This window comes from Castor canadensis, chromosome 1, assembly GCF_047511655.1.
Source record: "Castor canadensis chromosome 1, mCasCan1.hap1v2, whole genome shotgun sequence".
Taxonomy (NCBI): domain Eukaryota; kingdom Metazoa; phylum Chordata; class Mammalia; order Rodentia; family Castoridae; genus Castor; species Castor canadensis.
In genome coordinates, this window is record NC_133386.1 from 11656611 (window position 1) to 11674967 (window position 18357).

General features: G+C 39.7%; 1 protein-coding gene across 1 annotated transcript in view; it reads left to right on the forward strand.

Annotated features, from left to right (window-relative positions):
• The window catches only part of Nox3 (NADPH oxidase 3), a 51329-nt gene extending 33285 nt beyond the window's left edge, over window positions 1–18044 (forward strand). The window contains exons 11-13 of the mRNA XM_020185055.2: window positions 4685–4831; window positions 8120–8244; window positions 17918–18044. Of these exons, the coding sequence (XP_020040644.2) occupies window positions 4685–4831; window positions 8120–8244; window positions 17918–18044 (399 nt within the window). The remainder of the gene's footprint in view (window positions 1–4684; window positions 4832–8119; window positions 8245–17917) is intronic.
• Window positions 18045–18357: the final 313 nt, after the last annotated feature.

Genomic DNA, 18357 nt, shown 5'->3' on the forward strand with positions numbered 1-18357 from the left:
AAAAAGTCTTACAATTTTAGTGCTTGAAAACTAGAAGTTTTACACAGTATGGAAGTTTCATACAGTAAGAAATACATTCTTCTCGTAATGATTTTGTATTTATCCAGGATTACCTGGACAATAACAACAAAATAAAAGCCAGGATAATAATAGCAGTCATTTATTGAGGAGGTATTATGTTTTCTAAACATCATCTTTTCACAGAGGTAAGCTCTCTTCTGGGACAGTAGTCACAATTCCCTCTATGCAAGTCTCTAAACCCATGCTGATGTGGAGCTTCTGTTAGTTCCATGTCTTTTGCACAATGTTGGGGGTGGGAAGTGGGAGACAGAAATGTGCTGCCTGGAAATAGTTTCTGCCTGGTAGCAAGGAGGAAGGGGGAGAGTGGGAGGGGGCAGGGGGAAAGGGAAGGGGGGAGAAATGACCCAAACATTGTATACACATATGAATAAAAGAAAAAAGAAATGTGCTGCCTGGGGGGGAAGCAGTTCACACTGCAACCCGCTAGCCCACCCATTGAGAGGAGGCCTCAACCAAAGTAATGAGATCAAGGCTCCCTATAAAATGCCTGCAGGTAAGTTCTGCATACATGGAGCAAGAGGTGCACTTTCTCTAGGGAAGGGCTCACTTTAAGGTCATTATGTTCAATGCTGACCTTCCCATTCCAAGTCTGCTTCTAGAAATCAAGTTTCACTTTACCTCTACTCAGTGATCACCCATTCTAATTCAGGAGTGACCAGTGAGAACACAGACCAAGTAAGGCAATGTGCCTCCTTGCCCTGCCTCTTATAGTGCACTCATTCTGTACACATCCCCAAATGACAATGAGAAGTGTAACTTAAGCAGCAAACATCTTCTGAGCACTTAATGCATCTGTCAGACACTGTGCAAAATGTTTCCATAAACCATAGCCTTTCATCCTCACAATAAACACATGAGTTCTCCTGTGTTCAGGGACATTTTCCAAACATGGTAATCTAGGCTCAAGTTAAATAGCTGGCCCCAGTTCCAGAGCTCCAAGATGGTGAAGCCAGGATTCCAGGACATGTTACAGAGCTCAGGGACTCACAGTGTGTAGTGTGTGTAATGACCATGTTATAGCTCATCCTATATCTATGTTCTCATGAACACTGTCCTTTTCAGTGCTCGTGAGCCATAAGTAAATACATATGGGCATACTGTTTGGTCCCATCCATCCTTGGGAAACCAATTTTGGATCTAAAGAATTATATGTTGTATTTATGACTGTGTCCTTTGCCAGTGTCTGTGAATGCTGTCCCGGCCCTGCCAGAGACTCCAGAGATGAAATAGCCAGATACTATAAAACTCTGACTGGAGACTTATGAGCACTAGTTGTAAAATAAGTTAGAATCCCTTCATCTTGCACTTTCTAGAATTGTTTATAAAAAATTAATGCAGGTCCATTTTCTCACGGTCCCAGATTACTTCAACATGGTCCACATGGGCAACTGAGGAATTCTTACAGAGAAGCCAGGCTTTTGGAAAATGAGTTGAGACACACAGAAGACAGCAGGGCATTTTAGGTGTGGCTCCACTCCAGGCTGGTCATTAGTATCTGGGAACAATGTGACAGAAAAGGTCTGTACCAGACCACATGCACAGAACACCCCATTGCTGAATCCCAGGGTGGCCTTCTAAGGCATCTTGGGTATACACTGTCCCCGTAGAAAAGTAGGGTAACTTTTGTTAACATGGAAGTTCCGAACTTTCTTTATTTCACTGAGGATGAATTTCTGCTTAATAAAATCTTTGAAAGTAACCTGAGGTATTTTTGGCCTCTGATATCCGCTGCAGAATTCTGAAAGCCATGTTTGACACAGGGAACTGATTTTGGGGTTTGTTTTATTTTTGGAGGCTAAGGTAGGATGAGGGTTGGGAAGCATAGATCACAGAGTCATAGCCTATTGTTTGGGACACTTTTTCTACCATCGACCAGGCCCTTTCTACTGGGTGAAATGCAGAGGTGGAACTCTTAGTCTCTTCACAGTGAGTGTCCCCTACCATTAGAGAGATGAAAGCAAGTCAAAGTAAATACCCCTTTCTTCTGTTCAAAGTCCCTGTCTTTCTTTTTCTGCTTCAAGCATTTCTACTGGGCCAATCCATTTTCCTCCATAGTCTCTTGTACCAAAGCAGCCAGTGTTACCCATAAGTCAATTAGGAAGGAAAAAGCTCACACAGCTATTACAAGGAAGCAAAAAGTATAAAAAGCCTGGCAAAGCCTATGAACACTAACAGAGAGCGATGCCACAGAAAGCAAGGACAGAAATCATTTCTATTTGAAAAGATAAAGATCAGAATGTGGAGAATGCTAAAATGTGGACATTTTTCAGGTAAGGCAGTTGAAACTGGCTTTGAAATTGGAAAGTTTTAAAAAAGAAGAAAATTTTTGGTTTATTAATCATGTGTGAATATAGTTTAGATATATTCCTTAAAGGATAGGAAATAAAAAATAAATCAGTTATATCTATTCTGCTGTTCTGTCCAAATGCCACCCCTAATGTTCTGAGATAAGATATGACTTACCAGACTGGAAGTGGACAGGTGCATAGGTAAGCTCAGCATAAAAGCCAGTCAACAGGTTTTTCCATTTGCACCGGGAGCAAAACAAGTCGAAGTGGAGGCTTAAAGGTAGTAATAAAGCAATTTTAGATTAATGCCTCACAAAGCGAAAACAAAAGCTCTTCACTGACCTCTATTCTTCCTCCTTTGCCTCCTACCCCAACTCCAGGCTCAATACAGCAGGCAGAGAGGTCCATACATAGGCCTCAGATCATAGAATGACCCTCTAGACACTACAGTGCCATCCCAGCCCACTCAGAAGAGAAGTCAGTGATGGCCCCAAAGTCCTCCAATATAAGGCTTCCTTCAGCATCCCCACCATCCTTTTCCTGCTGCTCGCCCTCCAGCACCAGGCTCTGCCACACAGGCCTCCTGACTCAGGCCCTCTCCTCTCTCTAACCATCTGACACCCTCACCAACTCCATGGTTTTGCTTATGTCCCCTTCTCAGTGGGGCCTCTTTTGACCATTTGACTTAATATTGCAACCCTTCCCAGCCTGCCTTATTTTCTACACAGCTCTTACCACCATCTGACATATTCTATATTTTGCATGTTTATGTATTGTCTTTCTTCTCTGCGAGCACAGGGGTTTTGTTGTTGTTTTTGGTTGTCTCTCCTGTTCACTTCCAGAGCATAGAATAATCTTGATACATGATAAGAATTCAGTACACATTTGTGAGCAGTGAATGAGCTCACACAGGTTTGGGGGCACTCATAGCCACACAGGTTTGGGGGCACTCACCAGAGGGAGCCCTTGGCTCAGATCTGCTTTGAAAGCCCACTGCCTCATAGGCTGTGTACTATGATCTCCAAAACTTTTGAGAGCCAGGAAAAGAGAAGCAGTCATTTTGGGGGCCACGTGCATAGGAACTGAGGGATCATTTGTCCTGGGATTAATATTTTAAGTCCCCTTCTGAGCAGTAACTGTCCAATAAATGCATGTTCTCTAATTCTTGAGAGAAAGATCTTATCCTCACCAGTGTTTGCTCTTTCCAACTATTAATACTATAAATTCCTACATAAACCTGAAGAAACCAGGCCAGGTGTTCAGCCTTGAAATACATTCTGTGATTTTCTTTTCTTCATGAATTTGATCTATTAATTTAAATCTCATCTATAAATCTGATTATATGATTGTTAGCCTACAGGTTGGCTGGAGTAGAAGGAGGAAAGTGGATATTGGCCTTTGGAAATGTTTCCGGCTGGGAACACACCAAGGGCACCTGGAATCAACACAGGTGGACTCCAGACCAGCCCCCACAGATGTTGTTAAACCCTAGAGATCTCTATTTAGGGAAAAGGTACAGAAAAGAGTGATGGACAGCAGTGGGTAGGAGTGTGAGAAAAATCCAGAAAATTAACAGATTTATCTCTTGTGGTTTCTTCTAGAGGCAATTATTTGAAACTCAAAGCACAAAAGTCTTTCTTTTGGCAAACTCAAACTACTTCTTGTCACCTGCCATTTACTCAATGCAGAGAGATTAAAATAAAAAAAAAAAACAGTCTTCTCAGACATAATTCCACTATAGCAGTTGATACATGGGCACAGCCCCCACGCACCAGCTTTCTTGGACACTGATATGTCTTGCAGAGAGGAAATTTCTGGCCTGTGTGGCTTGATTCTGCAATTACCATAATCTCCATTCTCCAGAGGCTGTGGCTGGTGAAGTGGATTAGTGCCCAAGCCTTTGGGGTCTCTGGAGAAGATAGTTGAAATCCTGAGCTTAGGTCATAAGTAAAGATGAAGGGGCTGCTCTGAGGGCTTAGCCCCTTTGGGAAGCAGTGAAAGGCACAGTGAGTTATGGTTATCAATCTTGTTCAGCTGAAGTACAGCCAGAAATGTGGGGCGCTGCTCCTCCTCAAGCGACATTGGCATGGCCCACAGGTCCCCGACTCTCTCAATTCACTCTGGGTCTTTTCAAACACAATGTGAATATTTTTTCAAAAGAAATCAGTGTGACAGTTTGTTCACTGGCAGAGAAAAGCATGTTATTTTGCAGAAGTGCCCATTTGAGCTCAAATAATTTAATGGAGATAAAGTAGTCTGCGATTATCAGCGTGTTATGGGAAGAGGGACAGACAGTTCTCCTTCTTTCTTGACAGGTGTATTTCTACTGGATCTGCCGGGATGCCAGGGCATTTGAGTGGTTTGCTGATCTCTTACTCTCACTGGAAACACGGATGAGTGAGCAAGCGAAAACTCACTTTCTGAGCTATCATATATTTCTTACTGGCTGGGATGAAAATCAGGTATCGATAAGACTCTGAGAATTTATACCTGACTCAGTTAATGTAGAACAAAGAGAAAAGTTAGTTGCAATAATGAGCTATATAGAAATGAAAGAATTGTTTTTATGTTTCTAAAAAGGAAAGGAGAATGGAATAAAACTAGATTAGAAGGAAACATTTAAGTTGTAAGAATAAAAGTCCTATGATTACCTTACTGAGTAGAAGAAAGATTGGCAAAGGAAGACAATCCTGAGACTGGAAATCCCAAATAAATATGCATTTGTCATTTGAAGAGTGAAATCATTGAATATTATTAATTGGTTGTGTCATCTGTTGAGTTCTTAATTGGCTCTAATTCTATGCTTTGAGATGCTCAGAATTAAACAAAGATTCCCAGGTGTTTATAGTCAAACTTTTGTATTGAAAAGTATGTGGGTATCTACAGAAAATAATTATGGATGAATGATTTGTCTAGAGGTTTCTTTTGCTTAAGGTATGTACATGTATGTTTATTTATCCAAGGTCAAAATGATCTTTTCTTTGGGAAGGTGCTCTGCACCACATTGTATTAATGAAATATTAAGACTGAATTTGCCAAAAAATAATTTGTATCAACACAATGACTATGGCATTGATAATATTGAATGATGGCTATTGCATGTGGATACAGTCTAACTTCTCAAATATTGTAAGTTATGAAGTGTGTATTCTAATCAGCACTTCTGTAGCCAGTATCATTGATACACTTTTTAAGGAAAGTGCTTGAGCCAAGAAGATTTGCATTAATCACCAAATTTATAAATGAATGTTTTCTGTGTGTCACACACACACACATACACAGGACCTTATAGACCATTGCTGCAATTTGACTCTGTGCTTCTGCAAATGAGGAAGACTTTGCTTGAAATTTAGTAGTTTTATAAAATTTTATGGTTTCATTTGCAGTCCTCCTTAAATATTTAATCCTATGGGATAATTTGAAATGTAGATTTCTTGGGAACTAAGCTTGAAACATATTAATGAATTATATAGTGTTAATTATGTTTTCCAAGCAAGTATTTTCTTTATTCAAATGGGATTTTTGACTGATGATCCATTTGGTGAAATACAGACGCAGCTTTTGTCTTTGCTTTCTAGCTCCATGCTTGCCCTTCTATTTCTAAAGCAAATTGATCCCAAGTGTCCACTTAGCCATTCCCTGTCACTTGGGAGTTATGTGATGGGGGTTCTTCTATAAGAGACCTGAAGTTGATTTTGTGACAGCATAGCCCCGCTCTCTCCTAACTCTGTCACTTCCAAGAGTAGACTATAAAATATATCTTTTCCTAAATATAAGTAAATTAAAAGAGATATCTTTTCCCATGACATATTGGAAATTCTTTGGACACCCAAATTATAGGCAGGAAATCACTAATCTCAACACTTAAAGAAAAAATAATTGATGCATTCTGTCAGTAAATCAAACAAGAGGCTGTTTTAGAAATAGCCAATTGTTAAACTGAATCTAACAACCTCAAAGTGGCAAAATGACAAGAACAGAAGGGACAGATGGAAGAGGTATTATGAAGGGCAAATCAAAAGAGTTTGGAGATTAATTGAACATTGGGCAGGAAATATGGAACAAATATAATTCCAAATGTTTGAACATCAGTGATTGGCAGTACCACAAACATAAGAGGAAAGGCCTTTTTTCCCATGAAATAATGTTCTTAGCAAGTACTTTATGGTCCTTCCCAGCCTGACCTGGCTCTCTGTGAGCCCCATTGTTTCCCCCTGTCCCCAGAAGGCGTTTTATGCTTCTACATCTTTGCTTGTACTGGTTCCCCTCCATGACATGTCACTCCACACCTTCTGCCATCTTCCCCAGACCCTCTTTGTATGGAGTCTTAGTCCCAAACTCTTTTATAGTAGCACTGCTACCTTAGTCAGACTTGCCTAGGAACACCTTGCTACAGCCTGGATTTCTGAGATTCCAATTGGCCATTGTCTACTAGTCTGTTAGAGCAACTTCCATTATTTTTACCTGAAATTCTCTGGCCTTACCTGCTTTCTTAGACTTGGAAGAAGGCCATCCAGACAAGTCAGGCTCCCAGTATGTTGGCCATGAGTTCAACCAAGAAGGGCTGTTACCCAAACTACTGGAATTCACAAGAGTCAGAGCATATAAGAGCAAATTGACCACCAAAGGGTAAGACAGATGAGCTAAAGAACTGATAATTGGTCTCAGGGATCACAGGGCACACAGCCCTAAGAGGAAAAAGCAAGGTGGCTACCAGAATTCAACAGGGGCTCAAACATTACAGAAACTTAAATCATGATCACAGGATTGATAGGTCCCAAACTCTTATTTAGGGCCACTAGTTACATAATGCCTGGGTGAGTTCACTTAATTTGAAGGTAAATAGTTGGGCACAGAACTCTAACTTGCTCTACTCTGGCCACCATGTCCTATCTGACACATGCACCACCCTCCCAGCATTGTGAACCTAACAGTATCCAGTCAGCCTTCCAAAACCACTGGTTCTACATCTATAAGTTCACCAAGAGAAAGTTGAAAATATTCCAAGAAAAAAATTGCATCTGTACCGAACATGTGCAGACCTGTTTCTCCTTATCACTATTCCCAAAACAACACAGTATAACAATCGTTTGCAGAGTATTTACGCTGTATTAGGTGTTATAAATAATCCTATATGATTTAAAGTATGGGTTATAACCATGCCATTTATATAAAGAATTGAGCATCTGTGGACTTTGGTATGGGGTGAGGGCTAGAATCAGTCCCCTATGGACATCAAGGAATGACTGTACATCAAACTGCTTCAACCCAGTAAGCAGATCTGATTGTATGCTTTTTCCTGGATATTTTGTAGCATTTAATCTGGCAGTGCCCTTCTCAAATCCCCAAGATTTAATATCAAATGCGTGGGGACAACAGGTAGAAATTAATTTTTGAGAAGTTTGGCAGAAAGAAAAGGAAGTTTAGTGTTGCTCTTCCTTCACCACATTCACTTATTACTCTCATCCTTTCAAAAGAAGATATGCTTCTAAGATAATGCCTTTGCATGCCTACTTTGTATAAGGAGGCATTTTGTTCCAATAGGGCCCAATACAAAGACATATGGGATATGACACTTGCCCTAAAGTGCAATACTCTATGTATCTGCTAATAGTGATAGCATTTCCAGCCCTGTAAACAAACATTTTGTATGAGATCTACAAGTGAACATAGTGATTTATTCCTTTATTTATAGAAAGCTGCTGCAATTTTTTTCTAAATGTCATCTGATACCACAATTTTTATTTTAGGCTATTCACATTGCTTTGCACTGGGATGAAAACACAGACGTAATTACAGGCTTAAAGCAGAAAACTTTCTATGGGAGACCCAACTGGAACAATGAGTTCAAACAGATTGCCTACAATCACCCCAGGTGAGCAAGGCCAGTTCTCCCTCCTCTGCCTGCTGGGGGTGTTCTTGGAGGGCAAACTGCTCCTAAAATGCAGGTAATCTACTGTCAGTGCCGCCATCTTGTTTAAGGATAGAACATCTACCTTAGAAAAGATGGCCATCATCTGTTTCAGGAACCACAAATCTCTGCTTCACTGGCTGACAGCCTTTGACAATCACCAATTATGTTGAAATTTTTCACACTCAACCTCAATTTAAAGATGGTATTTCTTAAACAACATATGCCTTCAAAAAAATCTTTGGTGAGTACAGTTGTTCTCTAATTACTCAGCCAGAAAATTCACTTATATCCAGTTCTACAGTGTATCCAGCATGTGTAGAAAAAGCAGGGAGAAAAATGTTATAAGACCACAAAGGGATATAAGATGATGGTTAGAACAGATCTAGAGCCCAAGTAGCTGGGTGTGAATCCTTGCTCCCATTACCACTGGTACACCTTGGCCAGGTATCTATCTTGATATTACTCAGTCTCTTCCTCTACAAATAACAGCTCTTGTCTCCCAGGATTTTGCAAAGTGTAAAGTAGTGAATGCATGTAAAGTGCCAGAAATAAGGCTTTTCTACACAGTACTGAGTAACTTAGCTGCTGTCATCACTGTTATTATTAGCATTTCAATTATGCTTATCATTATATAATACACTTTAACATAAAGAAGTAAGATCACTTGCCCTGGAACGACAAGACTGTAATGAAGCTTTCACTTCCTGGTCCTAGAAATTTCCAGCTATACGACCTTGGACAAGGTAGCTTATTCAAGCTTTTGTATTCCATTGTAAAACATGGATAATATCCATTCATAATTCTGTTTTTGTAAACTTTAAAAAAAATACAGTATATTAAAAAACTTGGTGAAGTGTAGAGCACTAACACAAGCAGTCATTGTTGCCCCTATGTCTCCTATGTCAGTCTTTGTCTTGAACCCTCATCATCTGTGACACCTAAAAGTCAGTATATCCTAATATTGTGTTCATTGAAGAACAGTTTCCATATTTGAGGGAAAATATGAAGAAAGTAAAAGAGTGTACCATGTGGGCAACTGAGAACAAACATGTGCCAGGGCTCTAAGAGGGGCCATTGTTCCCAGCATGATCTAGGTTGGAATAGCTGAGGTGAGAGGAAAAATTGCAGGAGATAGCATTTAGAAGAATGGTCATGGGGACCATTCCCAGAGGGGAAGCTACTTAGTGGTATGATGAGCCCCCAAGAGTGGCATAGCAACACTCTAGCTGTTATAAGAGAATAGATTTTAAGGGGCACAGGACAGAAATGGTGAGGCCAGAGAGGAACAGGGAGTGCTGGTAGCTTGGCGGGTAGAGGGGGGATTCAGCAGTGGAGGTGGTGAAAAGCAGTTGAATCCTGTACATTTTCTAAAGGTTGAGCTGACATGAGTTGCAATGGATTGGATGTGTGACCTGAGCTAGACGGAGGTCCCACTTATCAGCATGGGCATGACTGTATGAGTTGCTGGTTAGTGAGCATAGAATATAAGGCCTTCCATTTTTGACATGTTTGGCTTAAGTTGCCTGTCATGCATCTAGATGTTGAGTACACAGTGACTGAGTCAAGATCTCAGAGGAGAAGCTCAGCAGGAGGTGTCTGCATATAAACCATGTTTGGAGCCAGGACATTGGAGATGACTAAAGGAGAAGATAGGGATTGACAAGAGTTCCTAAAACCATGATATTTGGAGGGCAAGGGAATATTTTTTCCATGTGTAAGTCACAGAGCTTAATATATATTACTCATATCTACCTTATTAAACATGCCACTTAAGTCTTCTGTCCCTTGACCTTTGTTCTGTCCCCTTTATCAGTAGTGAACCAGTAAGAGTAAATTAAAATTTACCAGGGCATTTCTGACTACTTCTCCATCTCCAGTGACTGCCCTGTGCATTTTTCATGTATTTCTGTGCTGTGGTCTTCCTTCAGAGGAGCCCATAGGCACTGTGCTCCATTAAGCCTTTTGTATTTCCCTAATATATTTCCTGCTTCATTGAAGACTTTTTGTTGAGTATAAATCATCTTTTGGTCCGTTCAGCTCCTTTTAACATTTTTCCTTATATTATCTTTACGCCAGAACTATGCCATTTTATTATTTTTTAATAGTCACTGCATTATCAGGCTTTTTTAGGCCAGTTATTTGAGGGCTGTTTGGTAAGGAGGAAAGAAGTAACCAGGTAGCATCTGAGGTTCATAAGCATCCAATTCTAGTATCCTTCTATATGAAGTCACTCTGACTTCAACAGTCCAGTGGTCTGTGAGATGCCTGACAAGTCTCTCTGCACCCTGTACTGAACAGCCTGACCAAGAAGCCTTACATTCAAGGCAAGAGTGTTCCATGAAGAGACTCCAGACCCCTAGGCACATAGCCTAGGGAAGACACAAGTTAAAATAGTGTTTGTAGAAACATCTTCCTGACCTTGAATCAGCCTGAGAGGAACAGATTTCCAACAAGAAAGTCCAGAAAAAGTTTATCTTTTAACTTCAGTGTTAAGGGAGGAAGGGGTGAACCAGCTGCACAATCACTACCTTGATTTCGGCCCTCGGGACTCAGCCTCAGGTATCCTGTAGGAACTGCCAAGCTATGGCAAGTGGCCTTTAGACCCTTACCAGATTCCATGTCCTACAGCCCACTTGCTCCGTGTTGCTTCTTGCCTTGGATCTTGCAGCTGTTTAGTCTGGAACCCAGTTGTGAAGCTCCACCTTCTCTCCAAGCACCCACTTCCAACCCCCGCCCCAGAATCCAGTTTCTCTCAGCTTTCACTCAACCCCAGTCCCAGATCCTGAACCCCCAGCATCTTTGAGCCCTGAGAGTCAACACCCGTCAACTTACTCCCACCCAACTTGTCCAAAGCAGAGACTGGGTAATTCACTGTTTCCTTAAAAAACTAAGAGGTAGAAATTAACATGCCACAAGCTCATATGAGACTACGCCGTTTTTTTGCTCCTATATTTTTTCTTCTTGGAGAGAAATATATTTTTATAAATGTTGTACGCTTTTCCACTTTGCAGGCTTTTAACATGGACCTATAGATCTTTTTTTAAGTTTTTTGGATAGTCCCACTCTTCGTTAGTGTTGTCACTTATTGACATATCACACTATATTTGTTTATTTTTGTTGCACATGAAGCTGGCAGCCCAGTAGGGAAAGCCTTTCAAACCAAACCATTTAACTATCTCTCTTCCCTCAGAAAGTGTGAGCCAGAAACACAGAGCATCAGGAGACTGAAGGAAATACTGGGCTTGCACGAGCTCTGCCCAGAAAACCATGCTCTGCAGGGCTGAGAAGTGAGCCTGTCCAATTTGTGCAGGGAATAAGGAACACAAACAGTTTTCAGGTGGGAAAACTGTATCACTGACACTTTCCCTGTTGCCCTTGTCAGGAGGGTGTTCATCCCTTTCAGAAGACATCATTGAAGAACACAAATGCACTTAATAGCCAATCGCATTTCTCAGCACAGTAGCTGTACAAATGCTCTCTCTTCCTGACAAATGACTTCATGTCTTCTAGGGAAGAAGAGACCCTTGAGATTTGGATGTCATGGCATCAAGATTCTACAGCATGCTTCCTAGCTGAAAAATATTAAGCATCATATTGGTGATAGCCTTAGACTAGAACACAGCAAGTTGTTATATAGCTTCAAGCATCAATGTAATTAATATTGGACACATCCAGGCAAAAAAAAACATTACTTTATCCCTGGAAAAAAAAAGACAAGTCACCAATAAAAAGCTTAGCACCGCCCTTCTAGAAGACTTTTAAAATGACCTCCTTAAGATAATTTTTGTTTTCTGCTGTGTAAAAGAAGATTTATGCTTAATGAAGCTTTTAATGAAGAAATCTCGGAAAGAGAATGCCAATAAAATCTAATTTTTAAACAAGAAAATCTAATATTGAAAAGTATTTCAATATCCTGGCCTTTGTCCAGATAGAAATGAAACACACAATCCAATTACTGTTCTACACAAAGGACAAAGGAACATTAATTTTCTTCAAGATGGTTATTAAAGAGATAAACAGTATGTTTTCCCCTTATTATGTCAAGGCAATGTTTTTTCCCAAGCCCAATTGGCTACTCTCACATGACAGGCTTGTCCTGCCTATCTTTTGGCGCAGATGGGTCACGAGGAATTTGGTGGATTTGTGCCTAGGCTCAGAAAAGGGTCTTTGTTTCTGAGGGCCTTTGAAGTATGCTCTCAACCATTTCTACTCATCAGGGCAAACCCAAGAAGTCTCAGGACTTACTCTTGTAAAAACATTTACCTGTTCACTCAAAGCCAGAGTTTGTTCTTGTTCTAAGAAAAAGGAGTTAGTTCAAAAGAAGAAAGGCAAGAGGGGCAAAAATATTTTTTATAGAACATGAAAAACAGCACCAAAAATAAAGCTTGAAGGGAAGCAGATCAAAGAGAGTTGAGCAAGCTCTAAAGAAACCAGAAAATTGCAAAAATAACAGTAATAGAGAAGCAAATTGATGGCATCAAAATGAATACAAATAAGGAAGAGGGAAGAAAATTAAAAACAGATCAAAGACTGGAAGCAGAAAGCAAGAAAAGTATATTCTATTGTTTCTAGTTGTAATTACTTTTGGTAATTCTATCAGCTGTATTTATAAAAAACACAATATAGTTTTAAAAGATGATCAACAAATAGTAAATGGATATACTAAAAAACAAAAGCCTTTCATTGCTATGCCCAACTCACATATGTCAATTGTTGCATATTACTTCAATTAGACAAGCCCAGAACATACAATGAAAATCTTCTCCCAATTAAAATATAGAAGGCTAATTAAATATGTGCATTGACACCTATGTCTTATTAATCTATCAAAATGTGTCTTGTACAAAAATGGAAGCAATATTTCATTTTTTGTAAACATTCTTGATATGCTCCCAACCTTTGAACAAGTGTTCAAAACTCAGAAAAGCATTTCCAAGAAGGTAGACAGAATGAAAATAAATATAGCTTTGTCACATCTTGCTACTTTTTGACAAACACACATTGTACATATTCTCACCCTTGTGAATTTGTGCATCAGCTGTTTTTAATTAATTGACTAAGAGGTTTTTCCATAGGGCTTCGGTCTTTGATCTTATACTTCAGATAATATTTATAGTTTGCTGCTTTTGACTTATCTGCTAATAATTTCACCATGCCTTGTAGGTGTGAACTTTATGTAATTAATTACCATAAAAACTTTGAAGATTTGCCCATTTTTCCATAACTTCAATAGAAGTATTTCTTTTATCTTGAAGGAACAGGTAAAGAAAAGAAGACTACCACCATTTGTTAGAACAGTGCAATCAAGTCTAAGATAAAGAAGGTGCTGACTTCCCATATGATTGGAGGGGTTCTCATCCATATTGCATGGGTATATTTTAGACCACCCATTGTTTTCAGAAATGTAAAAATACCTTTATACTAAATTGAGTAAATGTGTCCATCTGGAACTACATTTGCTTGTGTGCACACCCTTCAATTCTCATTTGTACGTGCATATGTGCAAAATGTTGTTAAATGATATTTTTAAGAAATTAGCATTCTGATTATAGCACACAGGGTCTTTTATCTAACAGGATATCCTGAACAAACATTATATGACTAAAATGTTCAGAACACTTGAAGAAATAGATTTAAATGGAAATCCAACGCACAATAAATTATAGTTTTGTGATAAAAGTAAAACCACCATAAACTGATGATGGGGATGTTGTCAGCGTATGGTAACCAGCTCTCTGGTTATAATCAAGTGAAATTAGTGGCATTACTTCATTTGTGATGGGGGTAGTAAGGAGGGTGGATTTATTGTAAGTCTGTAATAAGGCTATCGTAAGGCTATCATCAAAGAATGATGACAGCCAACAAATTACTCATGATAGCAAAATATTAGATTACTTATATATTTATATATCTTAGTGTTAGGAGGTTAGAGAAGAGACAAGTTTGGCCCAGAAAAATATGGCTCTACCATTTTCTAGAATCCAATACCACTTTTTCTGTTTTCTCTATTTAACTATATATTGCCTGAGGGCAGGGGCTATATTCATACAACTCAGTGCTTGGCCTAGTAGTCAGCATGAACAGTGGGAGGATAATGGAACCTGAGACAAAGATGATGGGATCAGTGTCCTAACCACACAGCTCTTCTTCCCAAGGAAGATAGTGATGGTGGAGAGTGGGCAAAAGAGTCACACACTGAGCATTGCTAGGGGTATCTACAGCTCCTAATGAACAACTGAGTAATTAGGAGGCAGAGAAAAAGAATACAAATTGACTAGAAGATAGGTTTTAAAAATAAGCTGGTCACCACAATTATCATCTGTGGTTATGAAGAAGGAGTTGTTGCATAAAATATAATTATGTGATAAGTCATTTGGAGGCATTTCTAATGAAAAACATTCACTAGGAAAGATTAAGCAGAAGTTGTGTCCATTGTCTGAAACAGTGTTTGTAGCTCCTGGTGCCTTCTTCCTAAGCCTCCATAAATCCACAGGAAGCTTCTGTGCATCGATTTTATTTGCAGAATGCACTCAGGGTATAAAGTAATTTGATTTTTTTTTAAATGGGGTTTAGGGTTTGCCCCTACAGGGTTATAACTTACCAAGCATAAAAGCCAACACATAAAAACAAGCATACAATTTAAAGAGAGAAGAGCTCACGGCAGCAGAACCTGGGAATCCAGCAAGGTGGTGGGATTACTCCTGGGCACACCCACACTCCCGTATATCTGCTTGGCTGAAATCTCCTGGTGGGTGATATTTTGGATGCCTTTCATGGATGGCATCGCTGAACTGTTTTGAAAAATGCACCGACCCCACAGAGAAGAGCACAGTAGTTATTTAGCAAATAGAGAGGAGGAAAGAGGATTTTCTTTATTGTTTATCAGAGCTAAAAATAATGCTGTGAATGTTAACCATCTTTGCAGCTCAGATGAAATTTGTCCTTTCCTTCTCAGAGTCAGCAGCCCAGACTGATCAATGTCATTTAATGCTCTAGCTCTGATGCCTGTGCTAGCTCTTCAGCTTGCAGGCTGTAATCTGGAGAATAAGTAGTGCCTCATGTTTTTATACTTCCTTTGCTGAGAATCTTTTTTTTAATTCCAAGCAATTGTGGGTAATTAAATTTTATAGAAGATTTTTTTTTCCTTACCAACACCATTAGGGTTCTGTTGCTCTTGTCCATTACCTCATAAAAGCAAAAAATTTAAAAAACTGTCACATCTGTGCCTTAACTACTTTATGTGGATTCTCAGCTCCATGGCTCACAGGATGCATTCATGAAGAGAGATTTCTGTACTCAGAATCATAAATGCCAAGGAGTGTAACCAAGGCAAACAACAGAACGTCTTGTGTGGGGACAGTGATGCGAAGAGAGCTAGTGAAAGGTTGACCTTTCGGCTGCAGCTGAGGGTAGATAATGAGTGGCCTTTGTGAGACTTTTTGGTGATTGCATAACCATGACAGTTATAGACCCTGTACTTAGCTGTGCAGCGTAATAGCCACAACTTCAAAGAGGCAGGGGAGCTGTGAACCGCTGGAGACACCAGTAGTACACCTGGCAGCCAGCAATCAGAATCCTTTGAAATAGAGTCCTAAAGGCAGAGCATCAAAGAGCACCATCAGCTTCTGCAAACAGTGACAGTGCTGTAAACGAAAGGGCAGTCTTCGCCTGTTGGGAATGGCCCAGTGGCAATCTCTTTGGTGACATCTACGCTAATGGAAAAATATCACCACCCATAACAGCATCTTTGAAAATAGATGCAAAGATACCTCTGGGCATCAGACACAAAGCAAAGCTGTGACTCCTAGCTGGGAAGGGGCTTACCTGACCCATCTATCACTCTAAACATTTCAGGCCAGAGTCTGTTCAGCTTCGTGGAGCAGGCAGAGACCTGCAGACACAAAAGATAATAAGCCATGTAAACTAGCTATTACAAAGAGCCACCAGTGTCAAGCATGGGGCCAAGACAGGACCCTCAATGTGCTATTTAATCCTTGCAGAGATTCTAGGAGCTAATAATTAATGTGCCCAAAGTTTCCCAGCAACCACATGGTGGAACCAACATCACCCTTACCCGTTGTCTTTTGTTTCCATAAACACCTGAAAATTGCTTAGAGTCATATTTTTCAGTAGGAAATAGTTTCTGAAAAAGTACTTTCTCAACTTTAGCCATGTGAATGATGTCTTTGAAAACAGTACTTAAACATTTTAAATATATTGTTATTTATAACATATGCCATTTGTAAAATATACTGCCATTTGTAAATGAAGCAATGTGATAAGTTCTATTAAAGCTAATTAGAAATGTGACTAAACTTCTACTCTAGACACTACAGTCCTGGAACACATAATTAAAATGTGGCAATGACACATGGCAGAGAACCATGCTACCATGTAAGCTAAGATGAGCTAGGCTATATAAGTACTTCCCAGCAAGAGCCAGGTCTGAAGGAGTAGAAGCAGTATAGTGGACTAATCCTGGATCTGAAGAATTTCTCTGAGGCAGTGCTTCTCAAAACATGGCTCAGAAGACCAATATCCTCAATATCACTCAGACTCCTTGCTAAATGTGTATTACTTGGAATCTACATTTTAGCAATCAGCTACATTGATTGATTTTACATGCAGTAAAGTTTGAGAATTTTTTATCTGAATTAGAGTAACTAATTCCACTCATGCACCAGAGATTGGAAAAAAATGCTAGAAGGAATGGTAATATTCAAGACAAGAGAAAAAGGACATGGTCTCTGCAAGTCCCTATATGGACTAAGGCATCCCAACTTCAAGACACGACCTGAACCCCTGCACTAATGTGGTGTTTATATATAAACAGAGTCACATAAGGGACAGTCTTGTGACTTGAGCAGCTGTGGAACAGCTACTAAATGCAAAAATACCTCTTCAGCACTGTTTTTTGAAATTTCATGATAAGCGATGACAACTTTTGGGTGACTACATTTTCAGCAATGTCCTTTTCCTTTCAAAGGTTTCCTTTTGGCTTTCCAAGTTATTCCAATAGAAGTAATCCTAATAGGAGAAATAAATTAAATTGCTATTAGTTTAACAGACATTTTATTATTTGTGAAAAAGGCAGGATCGGACAAGATGCTAGTCATAACTAACCCTTTTAAAAACCTTCCGAATGCATTATCTCTTTCTGCTTTCACTCAGATGTACAATATAATCCTTATCTTTGTTTTATACTTGTGGTAATGAAGACTTCATGCCTTGCCCATGACCATGAAGATTCCTGTAGCAAAGGTGTTTTGAATGTCTGTTGTACTTCTCAGGGACATACATTCTAGTCATAGATCTAAGAAGATGCCAATCCAGGTAACCTGACCAAAAATCACAGTGATGGCACCTCTGTATCACAGTCATTCCAGCCCCTTCCAGCCTCAGTCCTCTTGCTTCCCCCAACCTGTGTAATTCTGGAATAACAGGGCTCTGGGAACCTCCAAGAGACCATTGTGCTGAAACTGGGAAGAGTGAATCTAAGAGAAAAGGTAGTGTGTGCAGATAAGCAAATGAATAAATAACCTACAAATGCAACCACTTTCTAATTTGATGATTCTGTCTTGGCCTCTGGTGGACCTTGCCTGGTAACATTCTCCTTTTCCTCTCCCTCCTACAGCAGCAGCATTGGAGTGTTCTTCTGTGGACCCAAAGCTATGTCAAAGACACTTCAAAGAATGTGCCGCTTATATTCGTCAGCTGACCCCCGGGGTGTTCATTTTTATTACAACAAGGAAAGCTTCTAGACGTTACAGGTAAACTCCATGTATGGTATAAATGGCTGTAGTCATACAGGTCAGGAGTCAGGAAGCATTTCTCCTACAGAACCAAATAATAATGGTCTTCACCTTTGTGGACTTTACTATCTCGGTTTCTACTAGAGAACTCTGCTGTTGAATGGCATCAATGCAGCCACAAACAAAAACAGAAATGTGGGAGTGTCAATAAACCTTTTATTTATGAAGCAGAATGCCATATCATTTTTTATGTCATGAAATTTTTATTTTCATCATTTAAAATATGAAAGTAACAATTAGCCCATGGGCCATCAAAAATCAG